The sequence below is a fragment of the Schistocerca americana genome, chromosome 9, assembly GCF_021461395.2.
Source record: "Schistocerca americana isolate TAMUIC-IGC-003095 chromosome 9, iqSchAmer2.1, whole genome shotgun sequence".
In the NCBI taxonomy this organism is placed as follows: domain Eukaryota; kingdom Metazoa; phylum Arthropoda; class Insecta; order Orthoptera; family Acrididae; genus Schistocerca; species Schistocerca americana.
The window spans coordinates 36,561,042-36,582,706 of record NC_060127.1 but is presented as its reverse complement, the minus strand read 5'-3'; the positions used below and the strand labels follow the sequence as shown (position 1 = coordinate 36,582,706).

General features: G+C 38.3%; 1 protein-coding gene across 5 annotated transcripts in view; it reads left to right on the top strand.

Annotated features, from left to right (window-relative positions):
* Nucleotides 1-20,489, top strand: part of LOC124551337 (pyruvate carboxylase, mitochondrial) — a 428,917-nt gene extending 408,428 nt beyond the window's left edge. For all 5 annotated transcript variants that reach the window (XM_047126360.1, XM_047126362.1, XM_047126363.1 and 2 more), the window contains 5 exons: nt 2,856-3,035; nt 4,905-5,150; nt 7,241-7,384; nt 15,018-15,307; nt 19,481-20,489. In XM_047126360.1, the coding sequence (XP_046982316.1) occupies nt 2,856-3,035; nt 4,905-5,150; nt 7,241-7,384; nt 15,018-15,266 (819 nt within the window). In that variant the 3' untranslated portion in view covers nt 15,267-15,307; nt 19,481-20,489. The remainder of the gene's footprint in view (nt 1-2,855; nt 3,036-4,904; nt 5,151-7,240; nt 7,385-15,017; nt 15,308-19,480) is intronic.
* Nucleotides 20,490-21,665: the final 1,176 nt, after the last annotated feature.

Genomic DNA, 21,665 nt, shown 5'->3' with positions numbered 1-21,665 from the left:
TGGTGTTATCCTAATGCACTACGTTCCTCCACAGCAGACCTTCAATGCACAGCATTACTGTTTGTTTTTGTAGCACCACCTGCGACCAGCTTTGTGAAAGAAGTGGCGACTCTCTCTGCGCAACTCACCCATGATTTTGCACGACAATGCGCGGGCACATACAGCGCAAGCTGTGACGGCTCTGTTCGATCGATGGGACTGGGAAGTACTGTACGATCCACTATACTCCTCGGGCTTGAGTCCTTGTGACTTTGATTTGATTCCGAAGATGAAGGAACCACTTCCTGGCATTCGTTTCAGAACTGTTCCAGAGATTCGACAGGCAGTAGGCAGCTCCATTCGCACCATCAACAGAACAAGCTCTGCTAATGGTATATTACGCCTTACAAATAGCTGGCAACAGGTTCTGCACAATGCTGGTGATTACTTTGAATGACAGTAACAGGTGCAAACATGTAACTCTTTTGTATCAGTTGTGAATAAATAGTTGCCACTATTTTAGTTCCAACCCTTGTATTAAAGTGATGTAGTGGTGTCACAAGGTCATTATGGGAAGTTATAGTTTAGTGAGGAATGGAAACCATGGGAGTTACATGCTGTTTCAGCCCTTAATGTTGATATTGATCTCTTAGCCTCTTAGTCTGTTGTTTTTTAGCTTACTATGGCATAGTGGCCAAGTTTCAAATTCTAAAATTAAAATAGTGAAGAGACAGTGATATCCCCAAGATGTGAACAACTTGCTTCTCAAAAGGATTGTGGTGTTTTGATATAACCCTTTAAGTAGTTGTAATCAATTTGTGTAGTCCAAAGATCAGAGGAGACCTTGAGGGGAGTAAGAGGGACACCACTGAACATTTTAATTTCCACTGTCTATACTTTTACAAATAAATTCATAAAACTTTGTCAGTATGACCACGAAGGATTCAGGATCCACACTCATAGCAGTGGAAGTTCAAAAACATAACAAAATAATTTTTTTTGCATGTGAACTTTCATCATTTTTTCTCTTACTATTGGCTGCATTTGCTGCTATCGGTACACTTTTCTTCATAAGTAAGAGAGATTCTTAGATGAAATTTACACAGCATACAAACCATACTTACAGGTGTATGAAACTCTAAAATTTTCCAAATCTATTAAAATCTGAGTTTTTTTTCTAAACATGAAGTTTAAAATGTAAAAGCTCATTCATTTTTTCATGAATTAAATAAACTCTAGAGTTTCATACACCTGTAAGTATGGTTTGTATGCTGTGCAAAATTCATTGAAGAATCTGCCTTACTTATAATTTAAAAAAAAGTGTACCATAGCAACAAATGCAGCCAATAGTAAGTAAAACAGATGAAATTTCATACGCAAAAAAGATTATATTGTTACGTTTTTGAACTTCCACTGCTATGAGTGTGATTCCTGAATCCTACCTGGTCATGCTGACAAAGTTTTATGACTATATTTGTAAAAGTATAGACAGTAGAAATTACAGTGTCCTGTGGTGGCTCTCCTGCACAAAGTTGGCCTATTTGATGTTCTACTCCCCTTAAGTAGTCATTGAGTGTACATAATAGTTTACGTAACTTTCTGTGGGTCATAGAAAACTGAACTAATCAAAGCTTTGAGACTGCATTAAAAAGGTCATCCAAGACTGGTGGCAGGTAAGTGAAGCAACGATAAACTCAAAACTTTCTAGGGCAGTTGCTGTTGTATCATTGACACTAGACAGACAAAGTAACCCATAGAGTGAGTTAACCATGGACTAAAACTATATGAAAAAGCTCCACATTATATTGGCATGAAATTTATAAACAAAACCTGGAAGGAAAAGTGTGACCCAAATCTCAAAAACATCGAAGACCTGGAAACGTATGAAAAGTAAATCCTCCTATAGTGTAAAAGATTTCTTTTATAATAACCATGTAAAATAGTTTGTCTAAGAGACTAACACCGTATGTGGTGTCTCATAGATTTGTTTAAAATGAGAACTGTGTAAAATAGTATCTGTCTGAAGAAAGAACAACGTATGTTACACTAGCAACCTTAAATCAACATTATTAGCCTGTCCAAAATCACCTATGTCACCAACTTTGAATCTATGAGGCATGGTATGTGACAATGAAAAGTCTGAACTGATTAGATTTACAATAAATTTTGATAAATATTTGTATTCTGTAAATTCAAATGTGTGCAAATATCGGAAGGACTTGAATACAGATATTACATATACATGCTGTCCCAGGAGGAATGGTCAGTATTCAGTTATATGAAAGGCATGATCACTTGGAGCAAAAAAGTGTAATAAACATTGGCTCTAGAATGCATAACTAGAGAGCTATGAGCTCTTGTTCATCTTCACTACTGTGAAACATGTCTCAGCTGAACAAGTGCTCATAAATCTTAAGGTATGTGTTTTAAAGCCTATGTTTAATAGGCTTTTTGGCTTCGAGTGATCATTCCTGCCATGTCCTTGAATATTTATCATTTGACCTGGAACCCCCTGTATTCATTACTTTTGATCATAATTACCATGGCAGTTGCAAGATGTGGTGTCAGTAGCACAGTGTACCAGGTTTACCCCATCACTTTTGGAAAAAATGGGCCACCCATTGTTGAACCATCCCCCTCTTACATTGTTGTACAGATGACACATTACACCCCAGTCTAGTTATCCTAGTATTAAGGTGGAAACATTGAACTACATTAACTACTAAAATTTGACTTACATTGTTTCTAAAGTAAAGGAAGTCCATTCCTTGTGTCAAAGTACAAAAAAATAATTTGTTAACCAACTTGTGAAGTTATTAGAGACTTATGCTTCCATATGAAACTAAAGAATGGGTAACATAATTTCAATTTCACAGGTTACACCGTCATCGAAAGTGGTTGGTGACTTGGCGCAGTTCATGGTACAGAATAAACTGACTGCGAAACAGGTGGAGGAGAAGGCTGAGGAGCTGAGTTTCCCCAAATCTGTTGTGGAGTTCTTGCAGGGCTCTATTGGAGAGCCCCATGGGGGATTCCCTGAACCTTTCAGGTCAAAGGTGAACTACTCATTCCTTTTTGTACATTTGGACAGTAAAGTATTTTAGTTGTCACTCCTGCGAGTACACCGTAAAAACTTCAGTGAAGTTTTATAAATATGAACTATCAAATAGATCCTTATTTAAAGATTTTAATTGCTAAAAGTATGCAGTTTTAATATTCAAGCAATGGAAAATCCAGGATGGAATAATGATAGTATTATAAAAAAAGATAGATCCCTACTCACCATACAGCGCGCGCGCACACACACACACACACACACACACACACACACACACACACACACAAAAAAATACAAAATATCTTTTGCAAAAGCAGAATATATGAAATAAATAAAAAATACTCTAAATTTCATTAGTACAGGTTATGGAAAAATTAAGAGTCAGTAAGTTTAAAAATCTTGACAGTAAAGCAGAAGGACGAGGCTAATAAACACATGCAAGGAATATGGAAATGGTCTTTCAGTTGACTAAAGATGAGTTCAGTAAGAGATCTATCACTTCTCAAGTAATGTTACGCCACTATGTCACAGTAATAAAACTGTAATGTTTCTATGCAACCAAATGCCTGCACATTCACCAAGATGGGAGAAATAGAAGGCATGGAAATCATAAGAAAAATATTGGGGCAAGTAAAACACCACAGCAGTACAGGAACAGGTGTAATTGTAGAAGAAAATTGAACTACTAGATGTAATGATGAGGAAATATACAATTATGTTTTTGACCATGTGGTCCAGATGAATGAAAACCAGATATGAAACAGAAGTTTTGAACATGTCGACCACAAAAAATCTCCCTGGTGCAAGTGCCTCCAAGAAATCGGAAGTAATCTGAAAGTGATGAAGATTGAAAAACACAAAATTCTGAATAATGAAAAGATTCAAAAGAAGGGTTTTTATTCTTGTCTACTGAGAAAACCAAAAAATAAATTGAGAGCAAAGTGGTCAGCAGTTTAGAAACAGTAGCATTGTTATCGAATGGAAAAATTATTGGAAAATTGGAAATTAAATCAGAAGTAATTACTTATGTGCTCCATAGGAGGCCCAAATCGACGTGATGATGATGATTAGTTAAAACCAGAACTAAACTTTCACCACCGCTACCCTCTTGTGTGTTAAGTGTTTAGTGCAGTATTTTAATTGAGCAACTGTTTCTTTGCAAAATGTTACATACAATCTGACAACATTTCTTTTAATCATAACATGCAAACTTCTAACTTGCTCTTCACTTACAAGAAAGATACCATGAGAAAAAGAAATAAATCATGTCAAAAATGTGCAGCAGTGAACAAATTAGTAATTATGTGAACAAGGAGGTGACAAAGTGGTAAAAAACAAAGCCAGTAAGTTTTGTTACATGAAAGAGAAAAGAGTCACTTACAAAAAAGGGAAACTTTGAGAGTACAGTCCACCGAAATAAGATGTCTAACAGCTTTTTAGTGGTGCATTAGGGAAGGCATTATAAGGAAGAAGATTTGACTTAAGTTCTTATTTGTAATAACTGCACATTGTAGAAGATGGTTGGCAGTTCTAGCAAGCCCAAAGCCAATTGGAGAAGTGTTAAAAGATTTGCATGCTCTTTGAACACAGCCTAAATTGGTTGTGGGCTGGAGCAGGATTACTACCTGTTTTCCACAAATGAAGTAGTGCTCAGTTATTACAAATGAGATCTCAGGTCCAGACTGTGGAGATAGGAGTTCAACCACTAAACTTGTCAGCTAACTTTTGAGCCATCAACTTTGAGTAGCATACAGATATCAAGTTTTTGACAGCAGGGATCCACAAAGACAAAGCTAATAGTGGGCTCTGTGAAAGGTTTCCTATTACAGCTCTTGTAGGATGATAATGACTATTTTTTTCCCAACAGGTTCTGAAGGGAATGCCACGAGTCGAGGGCCGTCCAGGAGCAAGCCTTCCACCGATGGATCTCGACTCTCTCAAATCAAAACTGAAGGAGAAGTTCCCAGATATCAATGACAATGATGTCATGAGCGCTGCCTTGTATCCTCAGGTCACTGAAGATTACCTCAAGTTCCGGAAACAGTTTGGTCCAGTTGACAAACTGGATACTCGAATTTTCCTCACTGGTCCAAAAGTTGGTGAAGAGTTTGAGGTAAGTGTCCAATTTTCAGAGAGCTAACTTAGTATATCTTACAAGGTGAATAGTTTCAGATTACAAAATAGCTCAAATTGTATGTATATTGTAGGAAAGTTCTTGTAGAATGTCAATATTTTTGGATTATGCTCTTGAGGATGTGAAGAAATATGTATAGCATGTTTTGGCCCTGAGTCCAGATCAAGAAGATTTCATCAATGAGCCTGAACCAGGCTAGGAGTTGGGAGTTTGGGGAGGCTAGGATGGTTTCCTCTAAAAGGCCCATAAACAAATTGGCATAGGTGGGTGCCATGCAGATACCCATGGCTGTGCTGCTGATTTGTTTGTAAGCCTTCCTTTCAAAGGAAAGGTAGTTGTGGGCCAGGATATATTTAATAATGTGTATAAGGAAGGAGTTAGTTGGTTTGGAGTCTGAAGGACATTAGGAGATGTCTTTTCTCCCATCTGCTTCACCTGGTCCTCCTCTACGTTCCTGGATGTTGACCTCCACTCTCGATTGCTTCATCCACACCTCTATCCACATTAAACCCACTAATCACCAACAGTGCTTGAATTTCTACAACTGCCATCTCTTCCACGGCAAAAAATACCTCTTATAAAGCCTAGCCATCCATGGATGACATGTCTGCAGTAACGAGAACTACTACGCTCTGTATGCTGAAAGCCTCACAAAGGCCTTCACAGGCAGGCTTGAACTTGGCACATCTTGGCTGTAACTTTTACTGGTCTGCGTAATGAGCACCGATCCTAAGGCCTACAGAATGCTGGCTAAGTTCTGAAAATGCATCCCAGCGAGAGTATAACGAGAGTGCCTCATGCCACTCACCTCCTACCCACCACACAAATATCTTCTGTGGACCAAATTGAAACCAATAGTGGGTCAGATCTGGCCCGTGGGCTGCCAGTTGGCCACCCTCGGTATAGAGGATGATCACCGACAGTGAACCAGACATCAGATTGTTGCAGATATTGCAGCACTCGTGTGTGGTCTGAACAAGAGGTTGCTCTGTGTGTAGACAAACTTTCCCAATTCAAAATTTGATTACATAAAGCTATTTCTCACATTTTGACATAGTTATATTACACACTGACGCATTACACGTTGCAGTTCGGAGCCATTTAGAGACAGAGGACTGCAAATATGTAGACACGAAGAATAAAGATGTAGAATGCTAATAACATCTGTTTTATTTTAAAAGCTGGCAGTTTTCACATAAAAAATTTGGTGGCATTACTTTCATCAAGCCCTCACATGAATAGCTCATGAGAGTTAGGATTCTGTTTTGTCCTATTTAATTATTATTAAAATTATAATAAAATTAGTTGTGCACTTGTTTCTTCATTTTTAGATGAAGAGAGTGCAGAAAATTTCATACCTCTAATTTTTATGAAAGAATTCCTTACTTTAATGTAATCAAATACTGTACCCTCACGAATAGAATATACACAGCTTCATATTTTATAACTATTTTTATTCAGTTTTAGCTATTAAAGCTGGAAAGCTGAACAAGCTCAACATTATTGAAGCCCGCTATGATTTGGGCATGTAGTGATAGTTGAGGATCACTAGTCACAGTTCCTCCTGTAAAATAGCAGGTAGCTGCATATGAAACAGTGAAAAAAGAACGAGTCAGTGGGGATACACTACTGGATACACAGTATGTGTATCCAGAGAACTTCCTTTGTCTGCCTGAAATTACTAATCAGCTGCAAAATAGGTGAAGTCGTTTCAGCGAAGGTCAGAAGAGGAATCAAGACTCTTGTAGGTGTGCTGTAAATATGTGCACAGCTGTCCAGTACTATCATTGAGATGATGATGATGATGATGATGATGATGATGATGATGATACCAATACCGTGCAGTATCTGCTATGTGGTATTAGAAATTTTGGTTTGCCAGTTGTCCATGTTTCTCACAACAGGTCCATAAAAAAAAACTGACATTATTTTTCAGTGGTTTGACTGGAACTGTTTCAGATGTGTGTAAACTATTATTTCAGTTGGCAGAGTTTTCATGCTTTGATAATGACCTCTGAATTTTTAAAACATAAATATAATGAAATTTAACTTATCTATTTTTGGCACAGGTCACGATAGAAAGAGGAAAGACATTAGGCATTAAGACTTTGGCGATGGCTGAGGACTTGACACCAGCAGGTGAAAGGGAAGTTTTCTTTGAGATGAACGGTCAGCTGCGGTCAGTATTCATAAAGGACAAAGAAGCTGTAAAGGTATGGAACAGTATTATTCTCTTGGTTCATTGTAAATTAAACATTAGTAAATTACAGAGCACATGTTCAAAATTTGGTGAAGATACACAAGAAGTTTGAGAGAATTTTGGTGGTGGTATTTTGTTACTATTAAAATACAATTACTGAACAGTAATAGTATTTTAATATTAACATGGGTTTATTAAAAGCACACAGCTCAGAATTTTGCTGTTTCCTTGGTGTGCTTGTTTTTCATAAGATATAGTGGGATTCTTCTGAAATAGCCATGATTTTTTCAGTAGAATATTTGAGCTAAAGTACCTGAACCTTTCTGAGTAATTTCTTGTAAACCTCTCCCAAATTCTTTACATTTCAGTTGATATAATAGTAATAATAGTATGAACTGTGCTATGAGTAGATAGCTGTATGTTTAATCAGTAAGGCTAGTGAGAAATTACTTCCCTCTGAAATGGTAAACTCGCCCTTCATGAAATCTTCTACTCAGCAGAACAGTTCTGCAAGAGAGGATTGCATAATTTACTTTTCTATATGAAGATGGTATCTGCAGACATTTGGGACATGTCCGAAAGAACACACATCATCAGTGACCATTCAGCTCTCTTAAGGTGCGTTTACACTGCGATTTGTATCGGCACATGTATGAGATACCCGACATGTATTGCGACTTGTATGAGTTGACAAGTATCAACCTCATACATGTATGAGCGTCCGTTTACACTGGTTGATATGTGTCACTGTGCGATAGCTTCCGACGACGATTTGGAAGATTTCACATTTTTATGTGCTGATACACTTGCTCTTTTGGAAGATGATAGGAAGAAAAGGCGGAGGAAGCGTAGATGGTGGCACAGAGAGTTTCTCACGAATTAACGCTAGAGGATGGCGCATATTTTAGAAATTATGTTAGGATGAGTATGGAGGATTTCCGCAGTTTGTTATCACTTGTGGCTCCTCTTGTGTCCAAAACCAACACAAACTTTTGGGAAGTGATTCCACCAGAGGATCAGTTGGCAGTAACACTTCGTTTTTTAGCCACTGGGGATTCCTCGTAAAACGAAGATTTCATGAGAAAACATTTGCATTGTCGTGCAATTGCTTGCCAACGTCTCACACACGATTGTCGGCATTAGCATCCGTTGTCAACATTATCACGCGAGGCCGCCGGAATAATAGCAAAACATTGATATACGTGCCAGATGCATGAAAAAATTATATAATGTATTACATACTCTGATAGATATAAAACTTTTACCTTCACTTCTTGGGATAAAACTTGCACAATGGCCTCGCAAACACGAAGAATAATGTTGCATATGGCACTTTTTGATATTCTATGCAGATACATTAACGTCGAAACGATAGTCGGCACCTCCAAAACTCAAACAGCCGCCAAAGAGCCTGGTACTACGCATGCGCTAATTGTCGAAATAAGCGGCAGTCGATAGGACGACAGGAAATGGTAGTACTGCGCATGCGCGAGTTCTTCAAATGTCGCTCATACGTGTCACGTATATGGCCAAAAAGCGATATACAAAATGTATACGCGACATGTATGAGCTGGAGGGTCCGCATACAAGTTCCGTGAATTTTTGTATGAGGTGATGTATCGCGACATGTCAAATTGACATGTCGCTCATACATGTTGCGATACATGCATCCCAGTGTAAACGTACCTTTAGAATGAAATGATGATTAAATCAAGACTCTAAGCTGTCGACAGACGTTGATATATATCAGTGGGAACAGTTGAAAATGTGTGCCCGGACCGGGACTCAGAACACGGGATCTCCTGCTTACATGGCAGATACTCTATCCATCTGAGCCACCGAGGGCACAGAGGATAGTGCGACTGCAGGGATTTATCACTTGCACGCTCCCCATGAGACCCGCATTCCCAACTTAATGTCCACACACTACATTCGTAGTGCCCCTGCCCATTACACGAATGTAGTGTGTGGAGATTAACTAGGGAATGTGGGTCTCACGGGAAGTGTGCAAGGGATAAATCCCAGCAGTCACACTATCCTCTGTGCCCTCGGTGGCTCAGATGGATATAGCATCTGCCATGTAAGCAGGAGATCCCAGGTTCGAGTCCCGGTCGGACACATTTTCAACTGTCCTCGTTGATGTACATCAACGTCTGTCAACAGCTTAGGGTCTTGATTTAATTATCATTTCAATTTACTTTTAAGTGTACTTTCTTCGTGTTTGGAATGTTTTTGCCTTCTAGGTTGTTGTAGGTTTTCATTTTCATGAAATAAAGAATTTGGTACATAATCTTGTGTGAAATTTCTTCTGCAACTGCCAAACTGTTGAAAATGAAACGGAGGCTTGCATTGGAATATTCCTCGTGTGGGGAAAAAACAGGCAAAGAACCTCTTAAAAACACGACAAATTATGGCCTCATTGACATCAAAATGAAATGTGATGAACACAGTTGTTGTTTCACAGAGATGATGCCGTTTTCTCATTATACAGGGTGAGTCAAAAAGGATTTTAAAAATTTGGAATAACACAGAAATTTCCCGTGATAATTTACAGAATTGGTAGATGTCGTTTTGTAGCAAACAATGTCAAGTTTCACATAAGTGTCAAGTGTCATTTTGGTTCAGTGTGACTACCATTTGTGATGTGGCAAAAATTTCACCGGTAATAAATTATTCCCACACTTGTTGCAGCAAATTGGGCATAACTTGTGCAATGGCACAGCAGATTCAAATTTTCAGGTTGGCATCCTTGTTTGTTAGTGGAGGATCACACACAAGGTCTGTGATGAAAGCCCAGAGGAAGAAATCCAATGGTGTCTAGTCTGGGGAGCATGGTGGCCATGTGGTTGGCCCTTTACGGCCAATTCACCAACCTGGGAAGTGATTATCAAGGAAACCTCCAACTTCCATGATGAAATGAGGTGGTGCACAGTCTTCTAGTAGTAAGCCTTCCCATCTTGGTCATCATTATCGATTTGTGGAATTGAAAAGTTTTCAAGCATATCCAGATACACAGCACCAGTGCCATGCTCTTTCAGTTCGCTAACTGCACAAAACACATTAACTTTGGGATTGTCACAAACATGTTCCAGGGTTGCATGTGGATTTTCGCTGCCCTATGTTCTGTAGTTGTGTGTGCTCACCTTCCACTGAAATGAAATGTTGATTCATTGGTGAAGATTATTGTGTTCAGGAGACTGTCATTGTCCTCTATCCAACGCAACATTTCTGCTCGGAATTCCCCACAAGTAACCTTACCTGCATGACTTAGGTGCTACACCACTGTGAATCTCTGTGGTTTCGAGTGTACACGTCTACGCAGTACTCGCCAAACAGTCTTGTATGGAGTGCCAGTCTCTCAAGACCCATGTTGCGCTGGTTTGACTGTGGGCAAAGCTCTCCCTAACCTGTTCGACATAATCAACACTATGAGCCAACCTGGTGGTTCATCATGTTACAGTGAACAACCTCTCTTAACAAAGTTCTTATGCCAAGAGTAAGTTGTAGGCCTCCTTGAGGGTTCTTGACCGTATTTGGTATGAAATTTATGCCTAACAGTTGTTACAGAGTTGGTTTTATGAAACCAGCACACTCCGCACCAGTGAATGTAGCCATTTTAACTGTTCACTGTGCTGGCTCTCCTGGTGGCAGTATGGGATATTGATGCACTGTATGAATCAAACTTGAGGTTGTTTGCTGTAAAATGCCATGCGTACCGATTCTGTAAGTTATCTCAAGAAATTTCTATGTCGTCCTAAAGTTGTAACATCCTTTTTGACTCCCCCTTTATATTTTAAAGTATTTTATACTCCAAAATAAAGCTATAAAAAAGGATTCCACTGCTGGTTTACTGCCCACATTTATTTTTAGTGTTGTTGCTTTACTCAGTGAAGGCATATTCAATCTGTTCCTGTATCTCACTCTGTAATACTACTGACCTTAAAGGACTTGTAAAGATGTCTTGCTTCTAGTTCAGTTGATGCAAAATTGGTGTTTTAACAACTTTAAATAACCAAGACAACAATGTTTGCATTTAGATTTCAATCACTGTCTATTTTCATAAAACACTTCCTTGGTAATAAACCACTCTTAACAATATCTACCAATTTTACAAAATGTCGCCAGTGTCCAAAGACTTCATGGAGTCCAATTTAAGTATACAAAAAGCCCACAAAGAATGTTCTAAAAGCAAAAATTTTATATTTGAGATATTTTGTTAACTGACATGTTTTTTCTTCTAGTATAAGGTGGTCTCTGACATTTAATATAGAAAAATTAGAGCTACAGAATGATGATGCTAGAATTTTGAAAGGTTTCCAGTATAAATTTGAGTGATTACACAACAACATTTTTCAGTAGTAATATTTTCTGAATTAAAAAATTTAAAAAGGGAGATGGTTTTCTGTATGTAGAAAAGAAGTAAGGCTTCAGATGAAGTATATCAACCCTAAACAATGAGGTATTAGTGAGGTTAGATATTGAAGTGCATGTTGATTCTCTAGTCTTAAGTGTCTAATGTTTTGTTAAATAAATGTTTCCACACAAAATAATTACACTGTTGTCATCAGTCAAATGCGAATTATACTCTGAACAACTCAATTTTCAAAAATTGAATTTGTAAAAGATTTTGCTGTTTCATGAATGTATGGTTTATGTATTAGGTACAAGAAAACAAAGATGAAAAAGTAGTACTTGTGTTAGAAACAATTTCAAAGGAAGTGTAGCTATTCAATGTCACTGTGTTTCTAAATGGTTAAAAACTAAGAAATTAAAGGAGGCTAACAAAACATGCATTATCTATGTATCTTCTTCTGCCTATACATAAACAGTCTGAAAAGCTTCTAAGACTGTTGCAGGGCAGGTTGTGCTGAGAAATAAGTGTTCAGAAAATAATTTGATTCGGAGTTAGCCAATTGGGCTGTTGCGTGCGCAAAGCCAAGTGGCCTACCAGATAAAATTGATGTTAGTTGCTCTCATAGCATAAATAATAGCACACGAGACAGCTCAGCCTTTGCCTTGGGTTTGATACTTACTACTGCCCAGTGCCAAATCACACTCTTGTTTGGTTTTAGGAAATCAATTGGAACACTTATTTCTTAGCACAACCTAACCTGCAACACCTTTACAAGCTCTTCAGACTGTTTCTGACCACTCTGTATAAAGTCCCTCAGTGCAATTTCTGTTCGTATGTTTGCGCTAATCGCAGGAACTACTATAAATATTTTGATACAGTTGTCACTAATAGACTGATTCATGAGGAAGGTTTCTGTATATAATTTATAAATATTTCGTGTGAAATTGGCTGAACTGTGATAAACTGGAGTCCCCCACCACTGTGAAATTGATGACATTGCAACATAGCAGTGAATACCGTACCACCTCGGAATAGCGTGAGGCCTCCCTAAATGCAGTGTCAGGCAAGTGTGAACTATCACCATGGGAGGCTGGTGTGAACTACCGACAATTTGCTAATTGACCTGCGATGCAGGATGTATTGGGTAATAATCGGGTGGACTGCACAGTTCTGGTGCAGCATTTAGGCTGACAGTGTGATGTAGCTAGCAGTTCCCATCATTGCCATGAGGTGTCACTTCAAATGCTGATTAAATATGGAGCACATAGCATTTGTGCTTGCTGAGGAGATTCCTGTGTGCACTGCTTAAATCGTGTTAGCTGTATGACAGTGATGACATTCAGTTACCTGATGTTGTTCTGTGAATTTTAATTCTAACTCTGCAAAGTGTCCTGTAAACAAAATTGTCACTATGCTAGACGAGTAATCTGTCATAGATGCTTAGTGCTCTTCGCATGAAGCTAGGGTGGGTCACTAACATTAACATAAAATTCTCATATTGTTTTCTTACAAGCGAGATGTAAATGGTGATTTGTTTCTAGTGCTTGTAGGGAGACTTTGAACCTACCAGCTACTTATGTCCTTCTGGAGTAGCACACAACGTATGTAAAATAAATTCAGTTGTTAATATCGTTTGTACACTATGGTTGCCTATAAATTTATCTTGTAGAGCTGGTCTTGCTAGTTAGTCACAGATAATGATCTTATTTGCTGTGCTCTGATCCTCTTATCTGAAGATTTCCTGAATCAGATGGAAAAAGCATTCATTTCTCCTTTATAGCTACGTAAATCGTTCATAACCAGAATTCCTCTATTTAAACCATTTATTGTAAAAACAATGCGTGATACGGTGCACATTACAATAAGCACTAGGCTCCTTCTCTCTGTTCCGTACACAAAAGAGTGAATCAATTTGGTTTCATTTTATGTCACGTTTATTGCTGATACAGCATCTTCGGTTAACACCTTCCATCGTGGGCTGCACGGAATAACATGTCCACCACAGCAGGTGGAGACGCCCATTCACCACATGTGCCCACGGGAGGTGCAACTCCTGCATCTATTCTCACCTCTGCATAGACAGAGGCGTAGTGGCAATGGTTTGCTTCACTCTAGGGCACTTCAGTTAAAAACAAGACTCTTTCTCTCCCTATTCACATGAATATCTTCATTTCTCAAGAAACCTAACAGTGTACCTTGGCGTTTCCTGATGAAATGTCATGTTACATTACTGTGGTTTCTCCTGACAAATTATGTTTCATAACTTTGTCTGTAATTGATGAAATCATACACAATACAAAGCTGTTGAAGTAATAAGCTACTGAAAATGGATCAGTCAAATGAACACCAATCATACAGTTACACAAACAAAACTGTAATGCTTATCGATTTTTAACAAGAAAACTGTGCTACGTTGCTGCTGCTGCTGCTGTCATTAATCAGTGAATATGTTCATCATTGTATTGCTCCCACTGGCCTTCAGCCTCTAAAAGTTCATTTGTGAATGCTTCATCTCCGTAACTCTGTGGTCGTCTTGTCTGGCTGCTGTGCAAAAGATCCGGATCCGGATTCAGTTTTCGGCACTGCCAGGGATTTTTGGTGGGAGGAATGGAACAGCGTGCACTTGAGCCCAGCGATGCCAACTGAGGAGCTACTAGAGTGAAAAGTGCTGCCTCCAAGGCTTAGAAAGCCGACAATAGCCAGGAGAGCAGTACTCTGTCCACAGACTTCTCTGTACTGTATCCAAATGACCCCGTTGGCAGAGGATGACACGGTGGTTGTTAGTCCTGGCTGGCCCCTCTGAACCAGAACGTGGAGCTTTGCTCACTTGCATTTTCATTAAGTGGCCCTGAGATTGTACCGAACCTATGTTTTTACACTGGCTGCTTTCATCTCTCTCTCTCTCTCTCTCTCTCTCTCTCTCTCTCTCTCTCTCTCTCTCTCTCTCCCCCCCCCCCCCCCCCTCTCTCCTATTCACCTTTTTAACTTGCACAACAAGCAGTAGACAAGACAAGCAAGCAGCACTTGGCTTTATAAATAAATTAATCCTTCTTGTTGTATTTACCTCTTGCTTGCATAGGGTTTCCACTAAATAATGAAATACCAAAGTAACTACATAAATGTTCCCAAACATGTTTCTGAAATGTTGGCATTTTAGGACACCTACACCACCTGAAAATAAAGAGCATTGTGCCAGTTTTTATGGAAACATTTTCATTCACAATATAGAATTTGCACAAAAATGTTTTTCCATTAAAATGATTTTCAACTTACATGTGTTCTCTATGAACAGGAGCTGCACATCCATCCAAAGGCAGACAAGTCTGTGAAGGGACAGGTGGGAGCGCCCATGCCGGGCAGCGTCATAGACATTAGGGTGAAGGTCGGCGACCGTGTGGAGAAAGGTGCGGCGCTAGTGGTTCTGTCAGCCATGAAGATGGAGATGGTGGTCCAGGCGCCCATATCAGGTGTCGTCAAGAAGCTGGACATCGAGCCTAACATGAAGCTCGAGGGAGATGACCTCCTTATGACGATAGAGTAAGCTCGCTGCCATTGTGTGCCAAATGGACAGACCCACTACAGGTGAGAGGGACGTTTAGCCTCTGTTAATCAGAACATTTGAAAAACTGACTATTCGTAATTACAGTAGAGTATCATCAGGAATTGGAAACAATTGGTAATGTGGCATGTTTGCAGTTTATGCATTCATAGGAATGTGAAAGAAACACACGCTGAATTATTGATAAATGTGTACATACTTATTTTGTGTCGCACATCTTACAAATAACATGGAAACACAAGAGAACTGATTGCATATGTGAAAAGTTCTTAATTACCTATGAATTGGGCCCATGAGCTTAGGAAAAGAAGTCAGACTTGGTTTACCTTCAGAGAAGATTATACCTGTAGAATCAGCCCTAGTTCATTTGGATACAAATTGGCTGTGTGGTGCATCCATAGTTGCTGTGATAAACTCATCTGAAGGAAGGAACTCATTCCAGGCTTTTTCTATTGTAATCTCCTTGGCAGTATCTCCCACCTTCCTGTTATAATGTTTGAAGCTTCAGTGATTCCCTGGGCCTTAGAGTGGAGGTTTGAAGTAATGGGGGAGGCATAAAAAAGTTAAGGTTCCCATTTTGTCTTTCAAATTAAAGGTTCAAAGGCTTACTCATTGCCGTTAACAACAAAAATCATTTCCAGAATTCTCAGATGCAAACAGATGGTTTTTGACGTTGGGTCTCATACAGCATCATACCATCCAGTAAAAATGGTAGTCTCCATCCATGAATTCTTTTCGGTTTTGCCAGTGACTGTCAGTTATTTTAATCCCTTACAACATTGCATACTTGTAGATTTTGCTATGAGTGGTAAAGGTACTGTGAGTACCAGTGCCAGTGGAACATCTATATGACGTTAGCAAATTTTGCTGACTGGAGTATTTTGACTGACCAATGTTTTGGTTGATTGCTGTTTGGATAAATGATTACTGTATCTACAGTGGCACTCTTGCAGAGGAAAGCTGTATGCCTGTACAGTAAATTATTTGCATTGTCACAAAGTATAAGTTTGTTTCCCGCTTTTTTGAACATCACTGCTACTTTTGAGCAGAGGATGTGCACTTTTTCTTGGCTAATTATCTCTCTAGTTATCAGTCCACAGTTGTATACTTCATTCACTAGTGTGTGTGTCCAGTCACAGCTGATTGGGGATGGGCTAAACTGATTACCACGTATGAATTACTTGATAAATAGGAGGAGGAAATGTGATAGCTTGTAGGTCAGTGTCCAGGAGGGTGGCATACATCAGTCTGAGGAGGACCAGGGGAAGCAAATGGAAAAAAAAAAAATCTTAACCTGTGGAGGAAGAAGCGTAGGGTGCCTTGGCCCTGGGTCCAAATCTCTTACGATCCTGCTTCTCCGATTATGGGGTTTCAAATGATTTTGAAATATGTGAATACAGTTGCGGGAACTGAGTGACATTGTGGTATTTTCATGACATGTTAGAATTAGATATTGACCATTGTTACATCACAGAACAACACATTAGGGCTTGTTCTTATGGCTCTTAAGTCTCGTGGATGTTAATCTTCACTATTTTTATCCAGCTAATTAAGGTTTTTTCAAAAGTAAATGGTGGTAATTTTTTTTTTTCTTTACATCACAACACAGCCTAGTTTACTTGCATACTTCATTTGCATTTATTACCTTAACCATATTGATGATCAGCTTTTAGTTAGCGACTTTGACAATTATATCACACAAGTCAGCAACTCACGAAGTATGTGAATGGCCTATCAAAATCTCATAAGTGTCAACACAGACAACTAACATAATAACTGTGCCCATTAAATGCTACGTGAGACCTGAATAAATAAATGGATACATTAAACAATAGAAATTCCAGGTTGGAATATCAACAATAAAGATGACACCTTAAGTTGTAGACAGGCACAACAAAAGGGCTGTTAAACATTGAGCTTTTGGCGAAAGCCTCCTTCTGAAAGCAAGGCTGCTTTGACGAATAGCTCAATGTGTAACACTTCTTTTGTTTTGCCCAACTGCAGCTCAGTGTGTCGTATCAGCGGTAGTAATGCTCTTTTTTTGATGTTGCTGAATGAATACATTGATCAACTTAGAGTTGGTACTGATTAAAGTATTAAAGTTTGCTTCTAACTGCCAACACAAATGTTTACGTTTTGATTACTGGCTGATGACTCCAGCTTATTGTGCAATACACGTAATACAGAAATCACAAAATGGTAAATATGAGGCTATTACATTTTAGATATTGAAGTAAAAAATTTGGGGGGGGGGGGGGGGGCGAAATTATCATGATTAAGCTGTATTATCAAAAGTAGTAGGTACTATTTTATAAGTTTTAATATGCTCTGCAATTTCTGAAACTCACCAGGACTTTTGTGGAAAGTTAAATTTTCTGATTTGAATATTTTATGAAGTAACATTCTTTACAGGAAAGTTGGAGATTTTTGTAGTTGGACAAACTGGACTGCAATACTGTAACAGTCGAATCTTGATAAGCCTTGTAAATAAGATAATTTTGAACACACACTTTCTTTGTTGCAGAGTGGAAAAAAAGGGATTTCAATTAATATATACCAGTCCTAGAACAGTTAATTACTGTCAGGATCGAATTTAGAAAACTATATGGTTTTTGTGGATCGTATATTTAGAATTTTTCATGAAAAAAAATATATCTGTGAATACTAAATTACACTGTTATCATCAGTTGTCTGAAAATTATACATTGAATAATAAAGTTTAGTTTACAGCAATTATACGTTTATAACAATGTCAAGTACTTGTGGTGTATGCACTATGTTTAGAATAGAAAATTATTTAAAAGTGGGGTTGTAGTAAATTGTTCTATTCCATCTTGGTGTACATTTCTTTTCTGTGCCCTGTAGATATTCTACACGTAATCTGAAACTCTGGATTTATGAATAATATACTACCTGATTTGAGGTATCTGGACACCTGTTAGTAGACATTAATATGCAATTTGTTCATCCTTCACCTTTGTGACTGCTTGAACTCTTCTGAAGACAGTGAGGTGTCTGAATGTCTGTCGATGAATGGCAGCCCTTTCTTCGCCGATAGCTGAAACTGGAGAAGGTAGTGTGGTTGGACACTGGAGTCTGGAGTCGAGTAATCGTTCAAAGTCGTGCCAAAGGTGTGCCACTGAGTTTGCGTCAGGATTCTGGGCCGGCCAATCCATTTCAGGAATGTTATTGTTGACAAATCAAAGCCTCACATATACTGTTTTATCATAGTAAGCATCGTCGTGCTAATACAATCGAGCATCATTTCTGAACTGTTGCACTACTGTACATAGTGTGTAATGTTGTAATAATGAGTTCATTTCTTTGTGCTTTTAGCAGTAAGTGGATCACACCCTAATCGTGAAAAACACCATGATACTGTAACACATCCTCCTCTATACTTCATTGTTGATACTACATATGATTATCCACGCATTCACCACTCTCGTACCTTTCCATCAGATTGGAAATGAGTGATTTGGAGTGATGAAAAATGCTATACCCTGCGACAGTCATCCACTGTCCAGTGCTTGTCACTCCTTACATCATGTCAAGTGTCACTTAGCACCGACTGCAGAAATATGTGGCCCGTGAAGAGCTGCTCAACCATTGTACCCCATTATTTTTAACTCCGTGTGCAGTCATTGTGTTAGCTGTACTGTTAATAACACTTTGGAACTCTCACATGATTCCTTTCAATGATATCGTGTTAATTTTTGCAATGTTAGACAGTCCCAGTCTGTGAGGGCTCCCTGATCTCGATTTAACTGTGCTCATTCCTTCACGTCGATACTTCACTATCGCATCAGCGGCAGCTGACTTGGGCAGCTTTAGAAGGGTTGAAATACCCCTGATGGATTTATTACACAGCTGACATCCAATGACAAGTCCAGATTCAAACTCACCGAGCTCTCCTGGCTGACCCATTCAGCTGTCACTGCTTCTCTACTGATAACACAATACTCCCCACCTCCTTTTATGCTGGCAGCTCCACCACGTACGACATTTAGAGGTCAATTCTCCATTGAGCAAGGGTGTCCAGATACTTTTCGTCAGATAGAGTATACTTTAAAAAACTGTAATTTGTAAAAGCAGAGATAGTAGAGATTTTCACAATTTCCAACCCATGATCACTTGTCAAGTTATTTTCTAGTTAAATTATTCAGATTCTAATGTATACTAATTATGTGTTTCAGGGCTTACTGACAAACATCTTAAGCTAAGACTTGCAACAGGAAACATCTGTCTGAAGACTAGAATTGCTGTCGTAGTGGTGGTGTGTCAAAAAACTTACCGTATCACAGAATGATTCCCATTTGTGGTATCTGCAGCCAGACAACTCCTTGTAGAAACTTAATCGGACCTTAGGGCTGTTCCATTTTTAAATCCGCTGAGGTACCTCATTAAGCAGTTTGGTCTGCAGGTCGTGTAAATGTATGTAACAATTCTTATGGCTATATTTGCGATGCTTCCATTGAAAGTCTTTCAAAGTTCTCTCTGTTGGTGAAAATAGCATATAGAGTTATAAGATGTTGAAATGGTTGATGTGGTTCATAGGGCTCTAGTAAAATTTTACGACTGTTAGGTGTTTATATGCGAGAGTTTGTAGCTGGTTACCATAAGTGCAAATAAATGCTGTGTATACTTGAGATAAAATGTGCTGGTAACTCTTACTGTCAAGTGTTAAAAGTGAGTGAAACTGTAACTGGAAGAATATGCTGCTTGACTGCGTGTGTGATAATTTTGTGGGCCTAGCATTTTTATTTTATTTATTTTTTTATGCTGCCATGTAACTGAATAGGGACTATTTATTGTTGTGAAAAATGGGTGTAATTTTCATGTGTGTTTCTTTGGTCCTTTTTGATAAATATTTTTACATATATAAGAAAAGATATATAGTATAGTATTTTTCCCCTTAAAATCTGGATTTTCATATTACAGGCTAGTGTCTGGGAAGTACAGTTGTTACTGTTGTGAGTCTTACATTTTGTACTGTACTAAGCCCTTACTTCAGAAAAATATGGGGAAGTCAGAATGTCAGTGGCTGTCTCATTTTAAGTTCGTTTGTAAAGGAAAGGGACTGTCATACTATGATACTGCTTCCATTTTTGTGTTCTCTAAAGTAATTGGTAACAATTTTTGGAAAATCTCAAGCACTCACTGTGTGTGTGTGTGTGTGTGTGTGTGTGTGTGTGTGTGTGTGTGTGTGTGTGAAAAAAAGAAAAAACTCCAATTCATGGTACAAACTGGAAGTAACAGGAAAAACATGTAAAGTTATTTACAACAGGTAAATGGGAAAACGAATAATCATCAGAAAGATGAGCTGTAAGAAATGAACCTTTTACAGTTACAGAATGCCAAACAACAGCAAGTCAACAGTTTCGGAAACCAGGGCCACCAAAATTTCTTCTGTTGTGAGATTACTATAATTTTAGAGAGGTGCTTCGTGTCAAATTGTAACACATCTCTGTAAACAAAAAAATTGGTTCTAATGCACCATTGGTTAATTTTGGGTTGAATGTAACTGAAGCTGTGATACATAAGTAAAAATGAATAACTTTCACAAGGCTGATGAACAGATAAGTCTGTTGAAATAAATGTTGGATGATGTTACAATCTTTATCTCATTGTTATGAATTCTGAATTTTACATTTGAAATGTTACTTCATTCTTAAATTATTTTTCACTGTATATACTTCATTCATTTACTGTAACCTTCACTTTTTGAACACATGCACTTATAAATTGTCCATTCAGAGTTAATTATGGAACTGTATAGTGTTCTGTTTAAAATTTGAAAAATAAAAATAAATCTATTTGTATTAAGTGTTTTTCTTCTTTTTATCATCAGCATGTTTTAAATTTGTTGCTTATGTTTTATATATTCTGCTTACCTGTAGTTTGTTGTTGCACTTAGTTTTGAAGCATTGTGAAGTCTCCTATCTAGTCAGATTGAAATGATGTCCTCAAAACTGATGTGACATAGGGTAGATCCAGGTACATGTAGCTGTTGTAGGCTGGACATGAAATAAGTTTTATAGGTGGCTCCTCCCAGTATATTTGCACTATACCCTAGTTGGTGGTTCTCGTTTCACACTTCAGTCCATACAGGTAAATGAAAATACATCATCTCCCTTTTTAGCATGTGAGTAAGGAGAATCACCTGACTGTTAAGCAGCCTCATAGGTTTAGTTAAAGTTCACAGTGTCAGAATATATATAATGACAGAAACATGACTATAACAGTGTACACAAAACAGCTCAAAATATTATCACCATAATTTACAATACTGACACGTAATTAACATTTGCAGATCTTCAGTTCTTTTAAATTGAGTATTTACTGCTTTGACAGAGATTTTAAGACATCAAGGTATTTCAT